The sequence below is a fragment of the Ctenopharyngodon idella genome, chromosome 2 (assembly GCF_019924925.1).
Source record: "Ctenopharyngodon idella isolate HZGC_01 chromosome 2, HZGC01, whole genome shotgun sequence".
In the NCBI taxonomy this organism is placed as follows: domain Eukaryota; kingdom Metazoa; phylum Chordata; class Actinopteri; order Cypriniformes; family Xenocyprididae; genus Ctenopharyngodon; species Ctenopharyngodon idella.
In genome coordinates this window covers 613,385-638,445 of record NC_067221.1, presented here as the reverse complement: position 1 = coordinate 638,445, position 25,061 = coordinate 613,385, and the positions used below count along the sequence as shown (strand labels likewise).

General features: G+C 41.1%; 1 protein-coding gene across 4 annotated transcripts; it reads left to right on the top strand.

Annotated features, from left to right (window-relative positions):
- Positions 1-23,689, top strand: LOC127504774 (tensin-3-like). Of its 4 annotated transcripts, none has more exons than XM_051879796.1 (28): positions 1-265; positions 5,051-5,200; positions 5,301-5,351; positions 5,660-5,782; positions 5,865-5,929; positions 6,055-6,138; positions 6,510-6,622; positions 6,849-6,909; positions 7,029-7,104; positions 7,262-7,388; positions 9,035-9,100; positions 9,352-9,450; positions 12,930-13,637; positions 13,879-14,130; positions 14,748-14,854; positions 16,190-16,307; positions 16,399-16,473; positions 16,714-16,837; positions 20,704-21,068; positions 21,141-21,227; positions 21,309-21,440; positions 21,513-21,626; positions 21,748-21,825; positions 22,049-22,126; positions 22,267-22,435; positions 22,774-22,842; positions 22,932-22,961; positions 23,083-23,689. In XM_051879796.1, exons 2-28 carry the CDS (start codon positions 5,051-5,053, stop codon positions 23,222-23,224), a joined length of 3,663 nt encoding a protein of 1,220 aa, XP_051735756.1. In that variant the 5' UTR covers positions 1-265; the 3' UTR covers positions 23,225-23,689. The 4 variants fall into 4 exon arrangements, with proteins under 4 accessions (XP_051735756.1, XP_051735738.1, XP_051735764.1 ...); XM_051879778.1 differs by having other exon boundaries at positions 21,510-21,626; XM_051879804.1 differs by having other exon boundaries at positions 2-265; positions 21,531-21,626.
- The last annotated feature ends 1,372 nt before the right edge of the window (positions 23,690-25,061 follow it).

Genomic DNA, 25,061 nt, shown 5'->3' with positions numbered 1-25,061 from the left:
CTCATGGGAACAGCCAGAGAACAGCAGTGGAGGGAGAACGAGAGCAGAGGGAGGATCCGTCTTTCTTTTCACTAACTCTGGATCTGAGTTGAGGAGAGACTAATGAGAAAGCAATGAGCTGCTCGGAGATCCTGGACTAAAGTCTTCAGCACAGACGCTCTCGTTCCTGCAGCCTGCAGCAGATTTACAGCTAAACTATGACAACGTGAAGTGAGTTTCCCTCTCGTCTCTCACACAAGACCAACAAACTCTCCAGCCAGCCGAGGTAAGCAGCTCTCTCTCTCCGTTCTCATGAATCAGTCTTCACACGGCATTTAGGGCTTTTATTGATTCTGATGACAGCTGTATTGAATGGCTCAGATGTGTGTGTGTGTGTGTGTGTGTGTGTGTGTGTGTGTGTGTGTGTCTGTGTGTGTGTTTTCATACAACTTTCTCCTCCAGATCTTCATGGGCTTCTCACTTATGTCTCATTCAAGTATCACAGGGTTTCCCCCCTAAAATCTCAAATGAGCCTGTAGATTCCCAGCCAACCAAAATATGTTCTAAGAACGTTTTGCTAACGTTCCCATTAAGTTATGAAAACATTATTTCTGAATAGTCTCTGAACGTGAATGTTCAGTTTTTTAAATGTTTAAAAACAAACTTTTTTTCTTGGTTATGTGAACAATAAAGGAACGCCGTTTTATCATTCTTCAAACATTACAGGAACGTTAGTTTTGAATGTTCTCTGAATGTCCTGAAACAAGTAGTAACATGAATGATGTATAAATAATGTTTTTGTTCTAATGTTTTGAGAACATTATTAAAGACCAGATAACTTTGAAGAAACGTTCTGTAAACGTTACAGGAAGAATGTTTGTTTATAACTCTGAGAGAACCTTGAGAGAACATTAGCTGAAGTTCTGAGATCATTCCCTGCTGGGATCGTCCAGAGTTTAGAGTTGTGACTGTGGTCATTGAGATCCTGGTGAATCTGAGCAGTTGTTTGTTTGGAAACTCAGCAGGAGGAAAGTTTCTGTTTCTCAGGAGCAACTTCTGAGACATTCACAGAAGTCTCAGTTTGCGCTCACTGAGTCTCACCGCTGTGCTGAAGGAGTAACGGAGGTTTGGTTGTTGATGTGTGGCTGAAGCGTCTGCTGTCCTCAGGGTTGGGCATTTAATGACAAGTGCTGCGTGAAGCTTTACTCCAGGAATGTTCAGTGTGTCTCCACCCATCCACACACACACACACACACACACACACACCCTTCACAGTCACTTTCATTGATAATTCTCACTGCAGATCCTCAGTGTGACCCAAGAAGGAACAGCTCTGTTGAGTCTTTGTGTTGCAGTAATAAATCACACACATAAACGAGGAACACATGTACACCAATACAGCGGGACAGAGAGGAACGCTTCACACAAAAGACAGACAGATGAACTGCAGCGGATGTGAAAGAAAGAGAACAGAGGGTTAAAGAGCTCTTGAGCAGTGATTTAGAGCCAGCAGGACGGTTTCCGCTCGCGCTCTGTTTCTGAGACGGACCTGGATGTGTTCATCATTCCTGCACGTCTCCTCACCTCGCTCCTCCTCACACTGTTACTAACACTGAAACAACTAAAAGTGACCAGTAAAATAATATTTACACACAAAGCACTCAGAACTGTCCGTCACCTGTGCTTCATCAGGGATGCTCTACAGGATGAACCTGATATCATGAGCTGAATGAAGTTTATCTGATGAACTTCCACATCTCACACCTGCAATGTTCAGTCTCCTTCAGCCCATGAGCCTCATATACTGTAAAAACAGCTCAATTATATTACAAAGCTTAAAGTTTTAATTAATGAATTATTCTACAAATACTTTCAGTTATTTCTCCAGTTAAGTTTCTGTCCCTGAAATGACCAATGCAGTGATCTGAACTGTTTTCAACATTAATAATAATCATAAATGTTTCTTGAGCATCAAATCATCATATTAGAATGATTTCTGAAGGATCATGTGACACTGAAGACTGGAGTAATGATGCTGAAAATTCAGCTTTGATCACTGGAATAAATTACACTTTACTATATATTCACATAGAAAACAGCTGATTTACACTGGAATATTTCACTGTTTTTACTGTATTTTTCATCAAATAAATGCAGCTTGAGCAGAAGAGACTCTTTCAGAAACACATTAAATCATCTTAATGACCCCAAACTGACCGCTAGTGTAAGTGTGTGTCAGAGGCACAGATGTAAACGCAGTGTGTGTGTGTGTGTGTGTGTGTGTGTGTGTGGTCACCTGTCCTCTCAGCTGCTTCAGGTGTGTATCCAGTAGGATGGCAGGATTGTGAGCTGTCAATCAAAGCATCTGTGTGTGATCTGACCATCTGCTGCTCTGCTGTTTCTAATGAATATAAATCTCGTCTGATGCATCGAGGTGTGTTTGCGTCATGATGTCCTCTTTTCTTTATGCTTCTCCCAGTGTCTTCTTGGACATCCCAGCTAACAAAACTGAGTTTTTCTAACATTTTTTAACATTTCTTATAAAAATGTTATTTCTGAATGTTTTCTGAACGTTTCAAATGTCCAGAGTTTTACATGTTTTAAAAACATTTTTCTTGGTTACATGAACAACGTTAAGGAAACATTCCATTTAATCATTCTTCAGACATTATGGGAACGTTACTTTTGAATGTTTTCTGAACAAGTAGTAGTATTAGCAAAACATCCAACTAAAATGCTTCAGGAAAAAAGATTCCATGAACGATGTATTAATAACGTTTTTGTGCTAACGTTTTGAGAACATTATTAAAGACCAGATAACAAACGTTCTATTAATGTTACTGGAAGAACGTTTGTTCATAACTTTGAGCGTTCCAGCGTTCCGTGTTCGCTGTGATGTCGCGGTGTTGACTGCAGTCTGTCGGTTCGGACTCTCGTCGGCTCAGTCGTGTGTGTGTTTGTTCTTGTGCGTTTCATCTTGCTGAAGGCTACAGAAACCTGATCCAGCAGCAGCCTGTTTTTACAGGCCCGGATCTCAGCGACACGTGGTCTGTGTTTCTCGTGCCTGCAGGAGGTGAATCTCTTCCTGAGGCCGACACACCTTCATCCAGGCATGTGCGGCTCACTCACGGCAGGCCTGCGGAGACACGTCTGAGTCGCTGCGTCACAGAACAAACACTCCTGTTTAACCTTCAGATCAGAACGTTCTGTCAGTGACACAACACTGGTAGATGATTGAAGCACATTAGCAGAAGTGTTCTCTTCCGTACGCTGAACATAGTCCTTCAGCAGAAGTTCACATCAGTCAGGTCCTCCTCTGTGATTTCTCTGTATTTTGCTTCATATACAAACAGGCAGATGATGTTTCAGATCAAATAGCTCAGCTTTAGTCTTCTTAAGGCCGCGATATTTTCATGGCAAAGTTATTATTCGTACTTCTCCTAGGAGTAAAAATGAATGTGAAAAACTTTTGCACTGTGATAAACTGTTAGCATCCTGATGGCATGTTTGAGATGAAAATGTAATGTGCTGCACATTATAATTCCTCATCCTCATGTAGTTCCAAACCCGCAAGACTTTCGTTTATCTTCGGAACTCAAATGAAGATCTTTTTGATGAAATCTGAGCGATTTCTGTCCCTCCATTGACAGTCTACACAACTACCACTTTGATGCTTCAAAAAAATCAATAAGAGATTGTAAAACTAATCCACATGAATCGAGTGGTTTAGTATAATTTTCTGAAGAGACTCGATCACTTTATATGATGAACAGATTGAATTTAGGCTTTCACAACACACAATGTTTGTGTATTTCATTCACAAACATTGATCAGCGAACATAAACAGAAGCTTGTTTTCAAAGCCAGATCAAGTAATCTCACGTCGTGCTGTCAGTGGACTCGTCTTCTGATCTTCTGAATGATTTGACCTACAGTATTTTGATCATGAGTTATTGGTATTCATAAAATAACTAGTTCAGTCATGAAACTCTAGGGGGCGCAGGCTGATGCTTTACATGCAGTCTGCAAGCAATCACATCATTACCATATGACACAAGCTGATTGGCCTCTGCAGCCAATGGGATTGCTTGCTCAACATTTAAATATTCAGGTTCAGTGTTTGCTGTAATCTGTCAGAGCTCCTCTGAACCCTCCACCTCCCCAGCTCCACCTGCCTAGATCTGCTGCAGGACTGATGTGTGATCTTATATGATCATAGCAGTGTGTCCATGCAGATCTAGACCACCAACACCAAATACATTAACATTGCCATATTGAACAACATGATAAAATTATTTAGAGTTGTCATAATTGAAATAAAAGTATTTGAGTCGGCATGAGGTGTTGTCAGGTGTCAGTCTTAGTTCTGATTTAATCACATTACAAAAGCAAAATGCGTATTTAAATTTAACAGTCCAGTGTTGTTACATTTGAATGACCTCTTGACCCCAACACATGAGCCACAGACACACACACAGACACACACACACACACGTTTACTCAGCTATCTAAATGAGGACATTCCAGAGGCTTCTATTGTTTTTATGTACAGCTTATTATAAACTAACCCTAACTCACATACTAACTCACAGAAAACCCTTTCTTGTTTTTTTAATATATTTGGCCATTCACAAAAAAAAAAAGTTTTGGTAGTTTTTGTCAGATTTAGCTCACTTCTGGGACCAAATTTTTCTCCAAAAGATGGTTAAGTAGGTACAAAGTGGTTCTCTGTTGATTTTTTTTTCTTCTTCTACTAAGCTAATGATACTTTCTAACCCTAAACCTGATTCTTCACCAAAACCCTTTTGCATTTTTACACATTAGTTAAAACATTATTTAGTATGTCCTGGTCTGGTGTGACTTCAGGTTTTCTGAAGTTAAATGTGCAGACACTGAGGCTCTGATCGCTGTGTCTCATGAGGCTGTTGATCTCTCATCTCATCTGTGTCCAGTGATCTCCTCATGACCTCTCACACTGCCTTTCAGTAGTTTTATGAGCCTCTCCATGTCCTGCTGGTGTGGAGATTCAGCTGCAGTGATTTGAGACTAACTCCACCGTCTCGGTTTGCAGATGGAGGAGGGATATGAACTTGACCTCACCTATGTGACGGAGCGCATTATCGCGGTGTCCTTCCCTCAGGACTGCTTCGAGGAGACATACCTGCGCAACCTGAGAGACGTCACACGCATGCTCAAGTCCAAACACGCCGACAACTATCTGGTGAGAGCGGCCATGACACTTACAAACCAGAGAAAGAGCTTTCTGTCATTACCTTCAGCAGGGTCTGGGTGTTTTTAACTCTCCATCGTTGGTTTTTCAGGTGATCAACCTGTCAGAGAGAAAGCAAGAGCTCACTAAGATGAACCCGAAGGTAGTGTGGAGGAACCGCTTCACTACGTACTCAAACTGAATTCACACACACTCTTAAAAGGGGGTTTTCACAGCAATGCCATAGAAGAACCATTTCAGTTAACAGTTCTTAAAAGAACCTTTTTTTTTCTTAATGTACAGAACATTTTAATAATCTAAAGCAGCTTTTTTCCACTATAAAGAACCTTGGAAAGTTACCATCGATGCCAATAAAGAACTTTATTTTTAAGAGTGCATGACATCATACAAACTCTGAAACATGATGTCAAACGCATGTTTATAAATGAGCGTGTGGGTTGGTCTCCTCAGACTCTGGACACGGGATGGCCGGACTTCCACGCGCCTCCTCTGGACAAGATCTGCACCATCTGTAAGGCCATAGAGAACTGGCTGAACACTGACCCGCTGCACGTGGTGGTCATTCACTGCAGGGTGAGACGCCTTCAAACGTGTGCTGAGATGCTGTGGAGATCAGTGTGTGTCAGTAACGCTTCACCTTTCTCTGATTCACCAGGGTGGGAAGGGCAGGATCGGAGTCATCATCTCCTCCTTCGTTCACTTCACAGACGTCTCTGCCAGGTACTAGCGCTCTTCACGTGCTTCTCACTCACAGCCAGTATCGCCCTAAATAACTAAATCAGATGTAGGGCTGCATACTCTGTAGATGGAGAGGTGTCTTGATGTGAATCCTCTCGTCCTGACAGTGCAGATCAGGCCTTAGACCGCTTCGCCATGAGGAAGTTCTACGACGACAAGGTTTCTGCGCTCATGACGCCGTCTCAGAAGAGGTGAGACAACACATGTAGATCTGCAGATAATGAGTTCCTCCACTGATATTTTTGTCATCCTGTTTGAGATATGAACATGTCTTTCTGTTGTTTTTATTACATTAGCAGTATTTCTTTGCGTTTCAGCCTTGATGAACTGTATTATTGATTGTGAGTAACGTTTGTGCAATTATACTAATAGACTTTTACTTGATAAAACAGTCTAAACTATGAATCTTTTGAGGGAAGGAGTGTAGGAGATTGTGTTGGTCATGTAGAGTACCGCAGGCTTTATATCACCAGGATCGTGTGTGTAAGTAAACAGGACAGAAGAGTGGTGATCTCCATCATCACAGTGTCAGATGAAGCTCTTTCTGCTGGTGTTTCTTCAGGTACGTGTGGATCCTCAACAGTCTCCTGAGCGGCTCCATCAAGATGAACACGTCTCCTCTCTTCCTGCATTGCGTCATCCTTCACGGCGTCCCCAGCTTCGACTCCAGCGTGGGTCAGTCTGCTTTACTGCACCGACACCACAGGATCAGAACAAAAACACTAACTCAACTGAGCTGAATAACAGCAGACTTACAGCTGAATCTGAATTTGTCTCATATCTGATGAAGTTTACAACATTAACACTGTTATTTCCTCTTTATTACTGTGGCGCTGACTCGACTTGTGTTGTCTTGGGTTACGATCTAACCCTGTTGTCACTCCTGCGTGGTGTTTTTCAGGGTGTCAGCCGTATGTGAAGGTGTATCAGGCGATGCAGGTGGTGTACGTCTCAGGAATCTAGTGAGTTTATTCACTTCAGCTGATCTGATCATCAGCATCACTGCATACATATTTCATTTCAAGTAATAATGAAAATGTATTATTTATGATAACCCTGGTTTGATTGCCATATTTCTCAGCCGCGTCGGAGCCGGTCACAGAGACAGGATCTGTATGGCCCTGGAGCCGGCACAGCTGCTGAAGGGAGACATCATGGTACTGACAAGCCTCTAAACAAACCCCAAACACACTTTTAGCTTATTAATATACATCTGTCATTAACAAGTGAGTGATAGAAAGAATTTATGCACCATTTCAACATGCTAGCATACTGAACAAAAATGTATATTAATATTCGCCCGTCTGTCTGCAGGTGAAGTGCTTCCATCAGAGCAGCCGGTCTGAGCGAGACGATATATTCAGAGTTCAGTTTCACACGGGAGCGGTTCAGGCCTACAGCCTCGTGTTTCAGAAGGACGACATGGAGCACGCCAACAAAGGTCAGCGCAGGTCACCTGACCACTACAGACGCTTGCTGTAGCCATGAGTTCATAAAATGCTGAAACGTTAAAACGTGTTGTTGCTGGATAGTAACTCTGCAACTACATGTCAACTAACTCTCATTAAAGTATTAGTAGACAGTGGCAATCAGAATAAGTTGATATGTAGTTGCAAACTTATAGTTAGTAGGATGTCTAAAATAGACCATCAAAATAAAGCGTTACCATGACTTTTTCTCTCACAATTGCGAGAAGTCAGAATTGCAAAATAAAAAGTCTCAAATACCTTTTTTATCTTTTATTTTCATGGCGAAAACCATCTTGAATAGGATTGTGAAGGCCTAAAACTAAGGTGCAAACATATGAATTACATCTATGAAGCATTCATTCAACGTCTTTGTCTAAATGTTAAAGTGAGTGTCTTCTTAAGGCATCTTTACACAGCCGATTTAAGGCTGCTCTAAAGCGGGTCTGTGTCTGCTCAGAATTCAGTGTAAAGACGCAATGCCGCATTAAAGCAGACCTAAAATACGCCGGGTCTGACCCACCTCAGGCCCTAGTATCAAAGGCGACTCTGATACTGTTCTGGTTCAGTGTAAATGAACGCAAAATATAGCCGCCCTAAACTACGTCATTGTCATGACAACCAAAACCAAAATTCCAGTCAGCTCAGGCGGCGCGAGATTCAAGAAGCAGGAGACGAAACATATAGGGCAAATTAAAAAAAAAATGTCTACCAAAAAGGGGCAGTGAAGTAAAAGAGTCCTGTACTCACATCATGAAGCAAACCATTAAAATAACAACAGAGAATCGTCGTGTGTCATCAATTGGCTTTCGCCGTTTGTAATTTTCCTATGAAGAGACTGTCAGATCAACGTGCTGCCACATTTCTCTCAGATGAGGTAAATGCTTAACACAATTGGCGTCACTGTGATTGTGCATTGTTATATTATATTCCAAAAATCATCTCCTTGAGGATGATACTTCACCCACACACGACGGTCTGGTGACATCTGCTGTCCTGCCTGACACGCTAACGCTAGCATCATTTGTTGTTTCTGGCTCTTTGAAAAAAAAAAAAAAAATGTTCGACCTCTTTTAATCCTGTGGTGATCTACCCGGTGTAATAATAAATAATTTTTTTGTAGCATTTGTTCCAACTGTAACAATTTTTATTAAGAAATAGAAAATAACTATCAGTACCACAGAATTATGACAAACATCAAAGCGTGAGATAGCTATAGCATGCAGAGGAAATTAATTTAAAATTTCGTATTTTTTAATTGAGTTTTATTTCATTGTTTATTATTTCATTATTTTTAAATTCATTTTGTTAAAACTGTAGTTTTAAAATAGTTATGTTCAAAGCATTGTTTCCCGCGATTTTAATTCCTGTGTAAATGCATTTATGCCGCTTCAGAGAAGCAATAAACAGTCTGTGTAAATGCACATTTTTGTGATTTTATGGCGCTTCAGAGTTGCTTTCTGTGCCGCTTTTTCTGTGTAAAGATGCCTTTAGTGAAGCATAATTAGTCCTTGGTCTCAAATGAGGTTTGAGTTCAGTTAAGAACAGTATCAGAGGGTTTCAGGATGTTTTCTGTGTGTTTCAGCATCTGTTGTGTTGATATTCTGATGTTCAATTTCAGACGCCAGGTTTCCAGATTATGGCAAAGTGGAGCTAGTGTTCTCTGATGGCCCAGAACGAATTTCAGGTTCGTTTTTCATGTACTGTTGGTAGCTAATGCTAAAATTGTTGAATGCTAACATTTCTCCACATCAGAATTTGAATTAATTTTATAATTGATGAATTTTGCAACTGTTTTTTCACCGTGAAGCTGCTTTGAATCCATCTGTATTGTATAAAGTGCTATAAAAATAAAACTGATTGACTGTCGAAGTGATGTGCACATCTCACGTACGGCGGTAGAACAGTTAATCCATCAGTCTGTTGTGTGTCTGACAGGTTCAGAGCGCTGGCTGAACGGTCCAGATGTGACCGTCGACTACACCAGCACAGATTCACTCTCTAAATGGGACTCCTATGGGAACATCTGCAGTGAAGGTAGGAAAGATCTGAATGCTTATTTGTAATGGGAGATATGATGCTGAAGGAGCTCTGGCTACACAAACACACTAATGTGGTTGAGTGAATGATTCAGTGACTTCCCCATATATTTTTTGAATGAATCAGCTGAGTCAATGATTCAACGACTCACTCATACAGTGAAAGAGAGACTTTTATTGAGGGACATTTAAATTGATATTTATTTAAAGGGTTAGTTCACCCAAAAAATGAAAATTCTGTCATTAATTACTCACCCTCATGTCGTTACACACCCGTAAGACCTTCGTTCATCTTCAGAACACAAGATATTTTTGATGAAATCCGAGACGTATATGACTCGTCCATAGACAGCAATATAATCAACACTTTCAAGGTCCAGAAAGGTACTAAAGACATCGTTAAAACAGTCATGTGACTGCAGTGGTTCAACCTTAATGAGACGAGAATACTTTTTGTGCGCAAAAACAAAACAAAAATAACGACTTTATTCAAAAATCTCTTCTCTTTTGTGTCATTCTCATACGTTGTTTATGTCCAGCTCTTCCAGGTTCTACGTCAGAACGCTGACTCATTATTGGCCGGCTCCTGCGTCAGCATCACACGCATGCGTCGTGCTGATCACATGATCAGCTTTTGCCAATACTGAGCCAGCATTCGGACGTAAACACAGAAGCTTTCACTGCATCACCTGCGTAAGATAATGACAGGGAAGAGAAGAGATTGTTGAATAAAAATGTTTTTTTTTGTTTTGTTTTTGTTACGGGTGTGGAACGACATGAGGTTGAGTAATTAATGACAGAAATGTTATTTTTGGGTGAACTAACCCTTTGAGGTGCAATTCCTGATACTAGTATTGTTACTGTGTGGCTCTTTCGGTCCTGACTGAAGCATGTTATCTTCATGTGTTGCCCCTGAGCACTATTCATATTTTTGTTTTGCATAGTTGGGCAAAACTCTGTCTGTGTCTTTTTCTGTACTGTGGCTGTGCCGTTACTTACACACACACACACACACACACACACACGGGATGTGCCCTCACCCACACACTAAAACCACCCCAGAAGTCCAGCATCTTTTTCTGACTGTGGTGAGGCTCATGGCAGGACTTCCATGTGTCCCGCAGAATTCACACCCTTCTTTAACTCGCAAACACAGGAATAGTTTGGCCAAAATCACAGGTCCCCTACAGCTGTTTTGCATAAAACATATTCATGGAAACAAGTTCCAGCACCTTTAATAAAGAGGGTTTGATCAAGCACAAACAGACAACTGTGCATTCCTGCGGCAGATTCAGGCCTTGTTTTCACACGCAAACGCTTAAAGCTCACAGGAATTCAACATCTCTGAGCTCTGCATCTCTTTATATGCCAGTCCATGGGTTAGAGGAACTAGCACAAGTAAATATATAGTTTGAAAAGTTTGATTTTAGTGCTGCTTCCTCAGACAAGTACATTACTATTGCTCATAGTTCGAGCAAGTGATTTGAACAGACCACCAGACCTAGTATGAATCCCAGTATGCTTGTTGAGGAGAATGAGCAGCTGCTTTAATAAGTGATCGATTTCACCTGCTGGACCAGAAAACCCCACAAACACACACTGAAAGAGGAACTTGAGACACATCTACACATCAGAAGATCAGGAGTGACTCATTACACACTAGACAGGACAAAAAAACACCTAGAAACCACCCAGAACTTCTTAGCAACCACATAGCAATGCCCTGGCAACCACCCACAACAACTGAGCGTCATGGTGGGGCAAAAATGAAAATGTTGCTTTCTCTATAAAATGTAAATATTATTTAGTTCTGTTGACTCGTATTGCGACACAGACATTATGAACACAGTATCACGTGTAATGAAGGCTTTGATAAGGTCCAGTCTTGTTTCACGCAGTGACAGCAGTGTTCGTCAGTGTTGGTTTAGCTGAACTGTGGTCGGTGTTATTGACTCACACAGTTGTGATGCTGAGGCTTTGGCAGGAAGAGGGACTGGAATTGTAATTACAGTGTTTTGTTTTTGCTGTCTAATTCTGGCTGCTTCTGATGACAAAACACCATAAAGAAAACACCATATAACTTCCTCCCTCGGCCTACCTCAAGATGCGTCTGAAAAGCCAAGAAAGAATGCAGAGTTTTGCAAACTTTAGGTGAAATGCTAGACTGACTCTAATTGAACACTGCTGAGATGGTTCCTTGAAGAATATTCTGGGTTCAATCCCAGCTAACAAAAATATCTTGTATTAACATTTTAACATTTTGGGTGCTTTATTACAAATCTGAGCTTCGCATTCCTGCTTTGAGTTGCTGACTGTGCTTATTTCAGCTGTCAGTGGCTTGTAAAGGTATTTTCTGTGTTAATGAACGCTGATGGAGCTGAACTCACACTGAACCCGGACATTCCTCCAAGCGTTGAGCACATCTGCTCCTCTGTCAGGCCAGTTGTGTCGTTTAGCAATGAGAGAGTGATCTTAGGCTCTGTTAATTGAAGGCCTGTATGATGTGTTAGTTGTGGAGAAGTTTGCTTTCATCTTTGGATTGAAGAACTGTTCTACTTTGTCATTTCACGTCCGACTTTTTTTTACTAACCCTGGTTCATCTTGGGTTTTCAGGACAGCCTCATTTTACAGTCCCATTCAGTGACGTCTGATTCATGAACCAATCAATGTTTTGAATGATCCGCTGCTCTGTAAGGAATGACTTTCTGTAGTAAAACAACAGTTCAGGTAGCTATTGCACACTGTAAAACAATAGAACAATACTAGAACAACGTATAGACAAACACTGATTAAACACTAACGTTTAAATTATATTAGATGTTTTATGTTGCTTACAAAAAATGAATTTCTCAGAATACACTGAAACTTTGAATAGCTGTCAATGGATAAGTGTACCAGTCAGACCCTGAGCCCCTGGACTGAACTGGATGTCTCAACACTTTCAGTGTTTTCAGTATATGACTGTATGATGTATTTTGACTGATCCCTTCAGAGATGGGCCATAGTGTCAGATAACACATCCTCAGCCCCGCCCTCTTCTCTCATGCTCCGCCCCTGTGTTTACATTCCAATGTCCATATATGGAAGAACAGTCCGACCCCTGAGTCTCAGTCAACTAACTCACCTTCAGCAGTTCTGGAGGAAAACAAGGCGAGAAGCGCATTACTGGAGTCTTCCTAAGCACAAGAAACACTGTCGTTTAGATCAATAAATCAAAAACTTTAAGAGTTCAGCAATGATAGTAAAATAACACTGAAGTGTAACAAGTAATTTCATTGATGATGACATCAAATACAGTATTTCATGACAAAAAGCAGTTAAAGTTGAATTGCGTTCACATTAGGGTGAATGTGGTTTAATTTCATGTAACAAAGTGCCACGAAATGCATAAGCAGAGTGAGATGTCATATTGCTTGTTTCCTTCATGCAGTGTTTATCTTGTCAATCAGTGAGTCACGTCTGTTTCTTCCTCCCCAGCGGCTCCGCTCCTGGACAGATATTTGGTGAAGAGAGACTCCAGCAGGGTCTCCACGCCCTCCAGATCCCAGCGGAGCCCCGATCACACACTCTCGGCCAGCACCGACTCCGGCCTCTCCAGCGCCTCGCTGCGCACCGACTGCTGGCCCGTGCCCGGGCCGAAAGCGGCGCAGCCCAGCCAGCAGGAGCGAGTGGAGCTCAAGCGGCTGCTCAGCGGCTTCGGTGTGGACGAGGCGAGCCGAGGCTGTGCACTGACCATCGGCCCTCCGCAGATCCATATAAACGGACGCTCTCGGCCGAAAGAGCGTGAGACTGACATCCTGGACGACGAAGTCCTGACCTCGCGGCACGACCTGCACAGCGTGGACAGTCTGGGCACGCTCTCTTCGTCCTATCACAAGAGCAGCCAGAACTCGCTGCTGTCCGATGGCTTCGGCAGTCCCGGCCGTACGGATGAGTCTGCACAGCAGCACACGACGGCCATGGACGAGTATGAGCGGAGAGCCGGCTTCGCTCACAGAGGTGCGTCCCTCCCTGTCAGCTCTCCGGGTCCCAGAAATCTGTTCCAGCACAGCGGATACTCCACGCAGACGTGGGTCCATCAGCAGCAGCTGGTCGCTGCGCAGCAGTACTTGTACCTGCCAGAGAATGACGCCGTTGAGCAGCGCTTCCACAATGACATGCAGGAGCTCCTGCCCAAACCCGCCGGTGAGCACACCGGAAAACATCACACTTACAACCACAATACTTCATTTTTCTATAATCATATTTATGCTTTGGTTAAAACTTTAAATGTTGCTTTAATATTAATATAAAAATCTGCAAAGACAAAAACAGATTAAAGGGATCTTGGAACAAGCATCTGGGGGGTAGTGTACATAGGATAGTAAAGACAACATGGTTTTCGATTAGACCAATATAAATGACACGGTCATTTGCCTGTTTTCAGAGCAGAACAAGCCTCCAGCGAGTCCTGAAACCCCTCAAAGCCAAGAGCCTGACCAGATACATGACGATGAGTTCAGCTCACTGACGCTGGACATCGACAACTCCATTCATCAACTCAACCAGCTCATTCTGGATCTGGACCCAACTTTTGTGCCCATTTCCACCAAATCCAGCTCACTGAAGAGAGCCAGAGCTCCGGACAGTAACAGTACCGTGCAGAAGGACGGCGGCAGAGAGAGGAGTCATCAGATGGGTACGATCATACTGATCAAATGCTGCTGCCTTCCTGCTGCACTCGTAGTTTGGATCAGATTAGTGAAACATATCTTGCCAGGGGTTTAAACTGGACACGTTTGAGTAGCTGCTCAGATCTTTAACCAGTGAACCGGTGTATTGGAGTGTAACACAAATAAGCACAGAATAATTTATATATCACAAAATAAGCCTGAAATAATAGTTATCGGGAACATCAAGCAGATGACTTCCATTAATAAATACAACGATTTTTATTCTGTGTGAAGACATGCGCAGTCACTGCTTTTGGGCTGTCAGTCGTCTTCGCATTTACTGTGATGTGTTTATCCAGCTGTTGACCACTGAATACTGACCGACAGTATTAACATGAGTTTTGTCTGTTATTAGACCACATGAGTTTGTCATTTCCAGAGTTCGTGTGTATCAGCTGCACCACATGCTTATTTTTATTCATGATACACTATTAGCCGAAGCAATCAAACGACGAGTGAAGTCAGATGAATTTTTAGTGTGATCAGTCTCTTTGACCTTGTCGTGTGTTTGTCCTTGTTCATGTGTTGATGGCTCATGATTATGGAGCAGCACTGTAACTGTGTTTCCTCTGTGTTTCCTCAGAGGACGGTGATGTGACGGAGCTCAGCGGAGCTCGTGGACACTCGTCCTGGACTCTGGATCACAGACACACACTGACGCCGAGCGCTGACCGCGATCCTCACACACAGGTACAGCTCGTCCCGTCTGCTGCTTCATTCAGTCGGTCTAATGCCCTTTAATTTTCATCAGATTTAGTCAACCAGTGTTCAGTCGAGTTTTAGTTAGCTAAAAGACTGAGCATTTTACTCTAGTTTTAACCAATGAAACTTTTAGTCATGCTATATAATGGTAAAACTGAAAATCTTAATTATTTTGCTCAAAAATAACAAATCCGACACGTCTCAAAAGAAATGCCGCTATACCTTCAGGGAAAACTCGCGTTCAAAACACAATATTGCACAAATGTACTTACCAACTGATGATTTCACATGGTGAACAAATTGACTCCAGTATGAATTCATTTGCGTGTCCAAAATAATCAATCATCAAACTATAAGCATCCAAAAGTTTAACACAAACTAAGTGAGGACGAGTCCCCAATTTACAGCAACGATGAAATAATAGAATGAAAACAATTAATGGAAATAACAGTGTTTCTGCATCCATCAGTGTGTAGAGCAGGGTGCATGGTTGAAAGTGTTGAAATGTAAATGCAAAAAACAACAAAACACGAGCAAAGTCCAAAACCCGAAGTCCCTCCTTTGGCTCAGTTGGTGATCTCTTTTAAAGGAGTGTCTGAAGCACTGTCACAGGTGTATCCAATTGAGGTAATTTGCGGGCAAAGGTACCAAACAGCAATTCCCACTGAGAAGGTTAGAGGTCAGATTTAGGAAGAGACGAACACAGACTGACTGAGAGACACTTTCATTTGATCAGAATATCTCAGTGGAGATCAATAAACTCCAGCGCATGTGTTTGTCATGTTTTCAGATCATCTGCGCTCAGTGTAGAGAGAGCGCGTGCGCAGGGCTGACAGATTGCAAAGATTAAGTAAAACACCAGGCAGAAAATGTGTCCAATTAAGAGAAAAGCTCCGATTGGGAGATTTAAACTTTTGAGATCTGGCAACCAGAAGCATGAAAGCTCGTAGAGACTTTATAAAAAAATATATATTTTTTCTACTCTGTTTTGTTGAAGAAAATATAGAGATTTTGGTCTCATCTTTTTTCATCAACAATACTGCATGTTGATTTAGTCACAGGTAGTGTTTAATGAGGTCTACAGTATGTCGTCTCGTCATCTTGTTTTCGTCATAGTTTTCATTAATGAAATGAACACTACACACCGGTGACTCAACACACTCTGTGATTCACTACTAGCTCAGCAGAATCACATGATTCATTTAACAGAAACTCCAGTTCCAAGCAACCAGGAAAATACAAACACAGTCAAATAAAATCTTTATTCCTCTTGCATTAGGTGAGTTGCTTGTTAACTCCAGTGATTGTGTGTGTGTGTGTCAGTGTGCAGCAGTGTTCAGAGCAGACAGAGGGCAGTACTCCTCTCACACTGAACTGGACACTGGCAGTGACGTGATGCCCACAACACCAGCGTTCCCCATCTCACCATCCACTCCATATGGTAACACACACACACACACACACACACATCCATGTTCCATATGTCAGCTGTATGTACAGTAAGTGTGATGGATCTGTGTGTGTTGATGCAGTGAAGAGCGTGATGAACTTTCCACCGTACAGACAGACTCCGTCTCCTTCATTTGGATTCTATAGAGCTGAACACGGTAAATCACATGATTCACTCACTTTGTTTTAACATGAGATGTTTTATTTTGACCCAGAGTTTTATTTTCTCCACCTTGTTATACTTGTGGTTTCCTGATCAAAAATGACTGACCTACAAAAACTGCTCATAAATGTGGTTGATCATGTGAGCTGTGATTTCACTGTCGACACTTCACATTTAATTGTTTTATGTTAATGTAAGCAGATGTGAAAGAGCAGTGCACATGTTATTCTTTCAGACCTGAGAGAGAACGCAGGGTTTATGGGACACACGGCTTCAGATGAAGCTTTACAGCATCCCGCTGTCAGAGCGTACGTCCAGCCGGCCATCGGTGACGTCATGTCCTTCTCCGACAGCTACAGGTACATTCATTCATTCTGTCTGTCTTATTTATTGTTTGTTTGTCTAAAGAAAAAGGTTGGAAAGATGGCGAGCCAGCAGCTGAAGAAGTGTGTGTCTCTGTGACCGCTACATTACGGCTGGTGACTCACATGACTTCTGTGTTGTTTGTTTGTGAGCGTCTCTCTATGAGAGTGCTTCGCTCCCGCTTGGCTCTTTTCTCTGAAGAGGAAAGCCGAGCTCATGTTCCCCGTGGTTAGGGTCCAGCAGACTCAGCATCTCAGATCGTGGGGGTCATAAATGGACTTGAGATGGGCTCTGCCTTTTCTCACTTCTCACCCGCCAACCCAGAAGCCCTTGTTTCAGATCCAGAAGCACGCCTGGCGGTTTCTTCTGATCTGAGGGCTCAGTGTTTGCTCTGTCTGGCTCTGAGGAGATGAATGTGTTCAGCATCGAGGCGGGAATCAGAGGGATCGCCATCCCTCTCCCCCACTCATGCGGAGATATTGGAGGTTGTGACTCAAGGCTACATTAAGCATTGACTAGAAAATATCCAAAAAGTAACTTAGATTAATGATTCCTCTCTCAGCTCCGGAGCCTGCCGTTTTTTTCCAGAACTCCATCTCTGCATATGCTGTGAGTTTTGGCTGCTTATAACGTTCATCTGGGTGCGTCATTTCACCAGACTCGTAATGTAAATCATTTATAAACCTACGCCAACACAGGAGAATACATTAATATTTTTTTTAATATGCAAGTTGTTGTTCATCGCGATCTCAAAATAATAGTTTAAACCCTCGCTCTGAGATGTCCACATATTCTTGTTCAAGAAATGACAGTGGCTGTAGTGTTTCTATCGTACAGAAGTGTCCAAATATTAAAGATCAAGTAAACATTTTGTTGTTTGGTCAATATTAAACAAGGATTGGATCATGCTGTAAAGTCAACAACAACAATCACCAGGCCGTTGGCGCCCTCTGCAGGCATTTGCTATAATACATAATGTACATAAGATAATTGTTTATATTATGTATATTTAGGGCTGGGTGATATGGCAAAAAAATATCAATTTTTTTTTCAGAACGATTGACTGATTCACGATTTCGCTTTTTTTTTGTTTGTTTAAAAACGTAACTATAATATGATTCAAGTAACATTCTCTTTATTAACATGCTGGTTAAAAAAAGTTATTTTCCAAGTGATCAACATGGTGTAAATGTAAAACAAATGACTTATTTGTTAAATGTCTTTGTCACCTTTATTTATATATCGCTTTTTACAATGCAGATTGTGACAAAGCAGCTTTACATTGATAACTGGTATGTAATTTTGGCTGCACAGCAGCTCTTAAAGAAAATGGTGTCATTATCCATCTTAAGTAAATTCAGTATTGAATCATTCCATTGTAAGAATCAGTAGTTATTAGTTAATTTATCTATATATCAGCACTGGAGAAAACAGTGATGCCATAATCCAGCTCAGTTCAGTTCGCATACAATGCTGTCGATGCAGACAGATCAAAACACTGTTGAATATCAAATGTCAAGTGCAGAAAATATGCATGAGATATGAAGGCAAATGTTGTAGAACCTTATCTTAAACATATCCTATACACTCAGAAATAATATAAAAGAAAAATGCTAAATATTTCTTAGCCAAAAAGTAATAGCAAATAAATAACACCAGTAATAGGCTATAAACAGAAAATGCTTCGTAAAAACAGAAAACAACACCATCATGCAAAAGTTTAGTAACTTTCCTTTTTACCATTCCGCTGCCCGCATCTAATTTTTTTCAATGTAATAAAGCATTTCTGAGTGAACCGTCCCTTAAGACTAGCGATGTGTTCATAGAGGGTCACACTAGAGCAGTTAATCAGGAGCGCCATCTTGTGGTTGGGTCATTTTCTTCTCTTCACGGTTATCATTGCTGTATTGTCAACATGTGTAAGAGTAACGTTTGCCGACATTTTTAATCAAAATCGCGTTTGCTCGATTTGAAAATAATAAAATCAAGGCAAAACATTAAATTCTAATTAACTGAAAGAAAATCGCCCAGCCCTAAGTATATTACATTATGTATTTTATACTCTTTCCACCCCTTTGAGCCGAATTAATTTAACAATATAATTATGTGCACGGAAAGATCATTTATAATAAACACTGCAATATTCCATAAAAAAACAAAAACAAGAATTTTCCACTTTGATTTCATGGGGACTTTAAATGATTGAGGAGTCTTCAGTTCTGCAGACAACCCCGAACACGAGGATTAGTTGGCTTTTAGGTCAGAGTTGCTCTCTATCCAGCTGTAATAAGCACAATATTTCACACTCATAACTTAAACAAACACATGAGATTGCCCACTAACAGCAGGGTGATCGGACAAGTCAAGTACAAGTCGTTATGGCATGACGATATGAAATAACAGCAAATATCACAAATCATCTCTATAAACACCAAGCCAGAGAGGAACGCATTTGAAGGCACGCATATTCATTACCCATTGGAAAAGTGCTGTTACATAAATTAGAAACAAATAGTAGCAAAGCCTTACCTTGTGATAGGTAACCTTCGTGTCATTTAGTTTGTAAAGCAAGCAATCATTTAATCCGAAGGGAAGTTTTGGAGTTGCACAGCTGTAGCTTCAGAAAAACACGTTTCCACATCCTTCGTGTTGTTCCCCAAAGTGTTTGCGAACATATGCACTTAATATCCAGATTTAGCGTACCAAATTGTATCTGGACTGAACACTTCTTAAAGCATTGTATGACCCTGTCCGACTCATTTCCACAGATCGATTTGTTGAGTCGGAATAAGTTATTATATCGCGTTATCACAAACGAGTGAGACGCTCGTCTGAACATGAGTTTTATTACCGCCGGCGCTCACTGGAAGACTACATTACCCTTCATTTCTTGAGAACTACAGCAATCTACGGCAACTCAAATAGCTCAAATTACACTGTTTTGAAACCACGATTCGCACTTTGTTCGCACTCACGCACTGAAGAAAACCCAATGTCTGTGTTTTGTCCTCCTGCTGAAAAATGTCAAATTAAAGGTTAAAGAAGTTGTGAGTGTGAATCATGGTTTCATATACGGAGTAATTAAATAGATTTACAAACACATGCACATGACTCACTAATAATCATCATTAATATTAGCGAATAGCCTATAACAAATAATAGTCGAGTGAGGTGTTTCAATCTCTGATTTTTCTTTTTTAATAATGTAAGAATAATGAAACCTGCATAAGACCGGAGTGAAGAGTTTCCTCACGTCATGTAAACATCTTACTGCCATTTTTTGATTAATTGTTTTAAAATCACTTATCATAATAATTTTATACTGACTTTAAATGAGCTTTAACACTTTGCAGCGGATTTTATGCTTTCAAGGATTAGTTCACGTCAGAATTAAAATTTCCTGATAATATACTCACCTCCATGTCATCCAAGATGTTCATGTCTTTCTTTCTTCAGTGGAAAAGAAATGAAGGTTTTTGAGCAAAACATTCCAGGATTTTTCTCCATATAGTGGACTTCACTGGGGTTCAACGGGTTGAAGGTCCAAATGTCAGTTTCAGTGCAGCTTCAAAGAGCTCTACATGATCCCAGACGAGGAATAAGAGTCTTATCTAGAGAAACCATCGGACATTTTCTAAAAAAAAAAAAAAATTATATATTTTTTAACCACAAATGCTCGTCTTGCACTGCTCCGTGATGCTCCACGCATTACGTAATCATGTTGGAAAGGTCATGCATGAAAAGTACCGCGGTACCGCTCTGAATGATTTTAACTGTGAAAACATAGACGAGGTAATTAAATAGCTCCAGTAGTGTTTGTTTTATAGTTCAGGATAACAGTAGTGTGTTATGGTTCATGTAGGTCTCCACAGTCCATCTCTGCTCATACATCGGACTCAGTGAGCTTCGCCACAGTGTCTTCTGTCCCGTCACAACACTCCCTTCCTGCTCCGAACGCCCACAGCTCTCCACTCAGCGGTCAGAGAGCCAAAGTCTTCCAGCAGATGTTTGAGGAAAAGTTCAGCCTGGAGGGACTCGACTTCCAGCCACAACCTCAGAACCCCCTGCTGACGGCGTACGACGGCGAGAACTCGCAGGGTTCGGCGTCCACGTCTCCCAGCGGCTTCTCCAGTCCTCACAGCGGGAGCTCTCTGAGTATCCCGTTTCCCAGCGTGCTGCCGGAGCTGCAGACCAGAGCCAACGGCGGCTCTTCCCTGCCTCTTCCAGGTGAGCAGATGCGGTCACTGGAGCTCACGTGTGTGCTTGATATCCAAACTGAACGCTGTGCTGATGTTGCAGATGTGCTCTCAAGCAAGCAGTTGACGGTGAAGTTCGTCCAGGACACCTCCAAATACTGGTACAAGCCAGACATCGCGAGAGACCAAGGTACCGATCGAATCCCGTGACGTCTGACTTCTGTTTCTGACTCTCATCTGACTCTCTTGTGATTTCTCCCTCCACACACAGCTATAGCGGTGCTGAAGGACACAGAGCCTGGCTCCTTCATTGTTCGGGACAGTCACTCCTTTCGCGGCGCTTACGGACTGGCCATGAAAGTGGCCACAGCGCCTCCATCGGCACTGCAGCAGGGCAAGAGAGGTGAGCAGAGACCAATGTGATGGATGTGTGGTGTTTTCATTATATACACAGTTAAAGTGTAATATACAGTAGGGGCCAATGATGTTTCAGGAGGAGACCCGTCCAGCGAGCTGGTGCGGCACTTCCTCATCGAGTGCACGCCGAGGGGCGTTCGGCTCAAGGGATGCCCTAATGAACCCTACTTCGGTAAGTCTATCAAACCCGCCACTGATGGTCACTCTGAGAGTCCTGCTGTGGGAATCATTCATTTTCATATATACAGGAGTACTGCTCACATCAGTGTGTGTGTGTGTGTGTTACTCTACAGGCAGTCTGACGGCTCTGGTCTGTCAGCACTCCATCACTCCTCTGGCTCTTCCATGTAAACTCATCATCCCTGACAGAGGTACAGCAGAACAGCTTCATTTATATTTTTAAACTGTGACTAAAATGGTGAAAAATCATTTTGTTGATTGAAATAAAGTGTAATTAAAATTAAACATTAAATTGAAATTTTGTATATTGCCACTGGTTCACTCAAATAATTTGCAATGTTTTCGAAGCTTCACCCATCATCACTACTCTGGAATAATGGCTGGTTTGATCACATAACTGTTGTTTCTCCTCAGATCCTCTAGAGGACGCTGTTAGTGCATCTTCACAGTCCATCACCAATTCTGCCGCTGAACTCTTGAAACAAGGAGCAGGTGCGTCCAAAACACATCCATAGGCAGTATGCAGTAATGATAACAGAGCGATAACAACCACTGACAACATCGACCAGTGGCCGATTCCTCAGTCTCTCTGACTCCACCTACAGATTGCTTGTGTGATGTGTGTTTTCCAGCCTGTAACGTGTGGTTTCTGGGTTCGGTGGAGATGGAGTCTCTGACGGGTTATCAGGCGGTGCAGAAGGCCACCAGTGAGATCCTGAGTGCAGACTCACTCCCGTCCTCCACCGTAGTGCACTTCAAAGTCTCCTCGCAGGGAATCACGCTCACCGACAACCAGAGAAAGTAACTCACTCTTATCTTACATTCTTACCAAACATCTTACCTTACATTACATTCATGCGTTTTATCTGAAGCGATTTATATTGCATTCAAGCTTTTTACTTGAACTGAATTGAACCCATGACCTTGGTGTTGCAAGCGTCATGATCTACAGCTGCTGTCGTGTGCAGTTTCTTAATTGATGGTCTGTGTAGTTGTGCATGGCTTAAGATGAGTGTGAAAACAGCTCCTGCCCTGCACTGATGCGCGAGTTTGAGAAGAACATATAAACAAGCAAACGCTTGTTTGTGAATAATATTCATACATGTCGATGGAGCTGATGAAACACGTTGTCTTTCTAGACTGTTCTTCAGAAGACACTATGCTGTCAGCACAGTCATATTCTGTGCTCTGGACCCTCAGGACAGGAAGTGAGTCCGTTCTGCTCGATCAGATCATGATTTTCATATCATTTACAGTGATCTTGTGTTTCTATAAGCGTTTCTGTGTTCATTTACAGGTGGAAACGAGAAGGCTGCACCTCAGCAAAGTGAGTACGGTCGTCATGTGTTTCAGGTGTAACCCAGAACTGTTGGAAATTCAGCTGACATTTATTATGGGACTATTTAGGTGGTTAACAGAGTAAAAGTTAAACTGTCCTTCCATGGCAGGATCTTTGGATTTGTGGCGCGGAAAGCAGGCAGCAGCATGGAGAACGTGTGCCACCTGTTTGCTGAGCACGACCCTGAGCAGCCCGCCAGCGCCATCGTTAACTTTGTCTCTAAAGTCATGATTGGCTCACAGAAGATGTGATGTCATGAAAAGGGCGTGACCTGTCGAGCGCCACAGGATCAACAGATTTCCTCCAATGAGCTGAAAGCGAGGATGATGTGGGACTCTGGGACTGTTTTTGATCACATGACAAGCCTTCTGAAACTAAACATGTACAGTATTTTGTATATTTATGTATTGAAAGTGTATGTATCGTGTACACAGACTCAAAGGAATTATTCTTATTGAAAATAAATCTGGATATATGTGTATGAACAGTAATGCTTTTTAAAATTATTTGTATTTTAGATGTTTTCTACTACTGATGACATAAACCAAAAACATCTTTATAATGTCATTGTGTTTTAGATGTCTATATATTTAGTATTTTATTTACTTTTTTAATTGCAAATTTCTATTTGCCAAGTTGTTTTCTAGAGAAAAACGTCAGAACTGTTTATACTTCATATCTAAAAAAGATATGCATATAAAATATTTTAAAATCTACAGTTTCTCAATGCAAGTCTTTCCTAGTGTCTTCAGTACTGATGTTCAACAGAATCAGTCCTCACAACATCTGCTTCATCTGATTTCTCACTTTGATCAAATGAATATTTGTGATTGTGAACTCTGATTTTAGCCTTTCAGCTCTGAGGCATTTGAGTCCTTTTCTTTTCTTCTTATATGCTGTTTTTATATAAAGTGATAACAGTAGTTGAGAAGGAGAGGATTTTACTGTCATGTAGCTTTGGTTATGTGATGTAAAGGAATATCTATATGATATTGTTGAGAATTGGGCTTGGTTTAATGATTTGTGTTCTTCACACACTACAATGAGACACAAACAACTTTTAAGAGCTCTGATTATTTATACTTGACCATGTTGAAGTCACTGGTGAATTTCACAATCTGAACACACACACACACACACACACACTCAATCTCTGAATATTGAACATAAATAAAAGGAAGATTAGTGTGTTGTTTTAGCAGTAATGTGTTGCAGTACTGAATGTCTGTTCATGTATTTCATCTGTTTCCAGGTTGCAGACAGTATTCACATTTTAACACTAAAGCCGCACATCTGTGCTGTTACTCTAATCACATGATTGTCATTTAAAGTGATACTCCATCTAAAAATGAATATTCTCTCATCATTTCTCTCATCACTTCTGTGGAACACAAACGGAGAACACAACAGAAATTGTACTGATGAACGTAAATAGTGGAAGTGAAGGTTGTCATTTACACAGATCAAGATGTAGGAAATCACTGTTTATATACACATATTTGTTACAATATTCACTACTGTTCAAAAGTTTGGGGGTTAGTCATTTTTTTCTTTTTCTTTTTTTTTTGAAAGAAATTAATACTTTTATTCAGCAAGGATGTGTTAAATTGATAAAAAGTGATAGTAAAGATTTATATTGTTAGAAAAGATTTCTATTTAGAATAAATGCTGTTCTTTTTAACTTTTTATTCATCAAAAAATCCTGAAAAAAAGAATCACAGGATCAACTGTTTCCAACACTGATAATAAATCATCATATTAGAATGATTTCTGAAGGACACTGAAGTCTGGAGATAAATGATATTTCAAAGTATATTAAAATAGAAAACCATTATTTTTAATTGTAATAATATTTCACAATATTACTCTCTTTTTTTCCTGTATTTTTGATTAAATAAATGCAGGCTTGATGAGCATAAGAGACTTCTTTCAAAAACATTAAAAATATAAATTGTATACCTACTATGAATTGCTATAATGGAAGTGATAGATAGTGTGTGTGTGTGTGTGTGTGTGTACACAGTTTTCCCATATTCTTCTGTGTTACTTTTAGCAAGGAAAGGATTTAGAACGTTCACTTTGACTCGC

Bases quoted from the DNA above. Each gene is read 5' to 3' on its own strand.
- LOC127504774 (XM_051879778.1), top strand. From the start codon at position 5,051: ATGGAGGAGGGATATGAACTTGACCTCACCTATGTGACGGAGCGCATT. The intron at 9,451-12,929 runs GTAGGAAAGATC...CTTCCTCCCCAG, and splicing joins TGGGAACATCTGCAGTGAAG to CGGCTCCGCTCCTGGACAGA. The intron at 22,843-22,931 runs GTGAGTCCGTTC...GTTCATTTACAG, and splicing joins CTGGACCCTCAGGACAGGAA to GTGGAAACGAGAAGGCTGCA.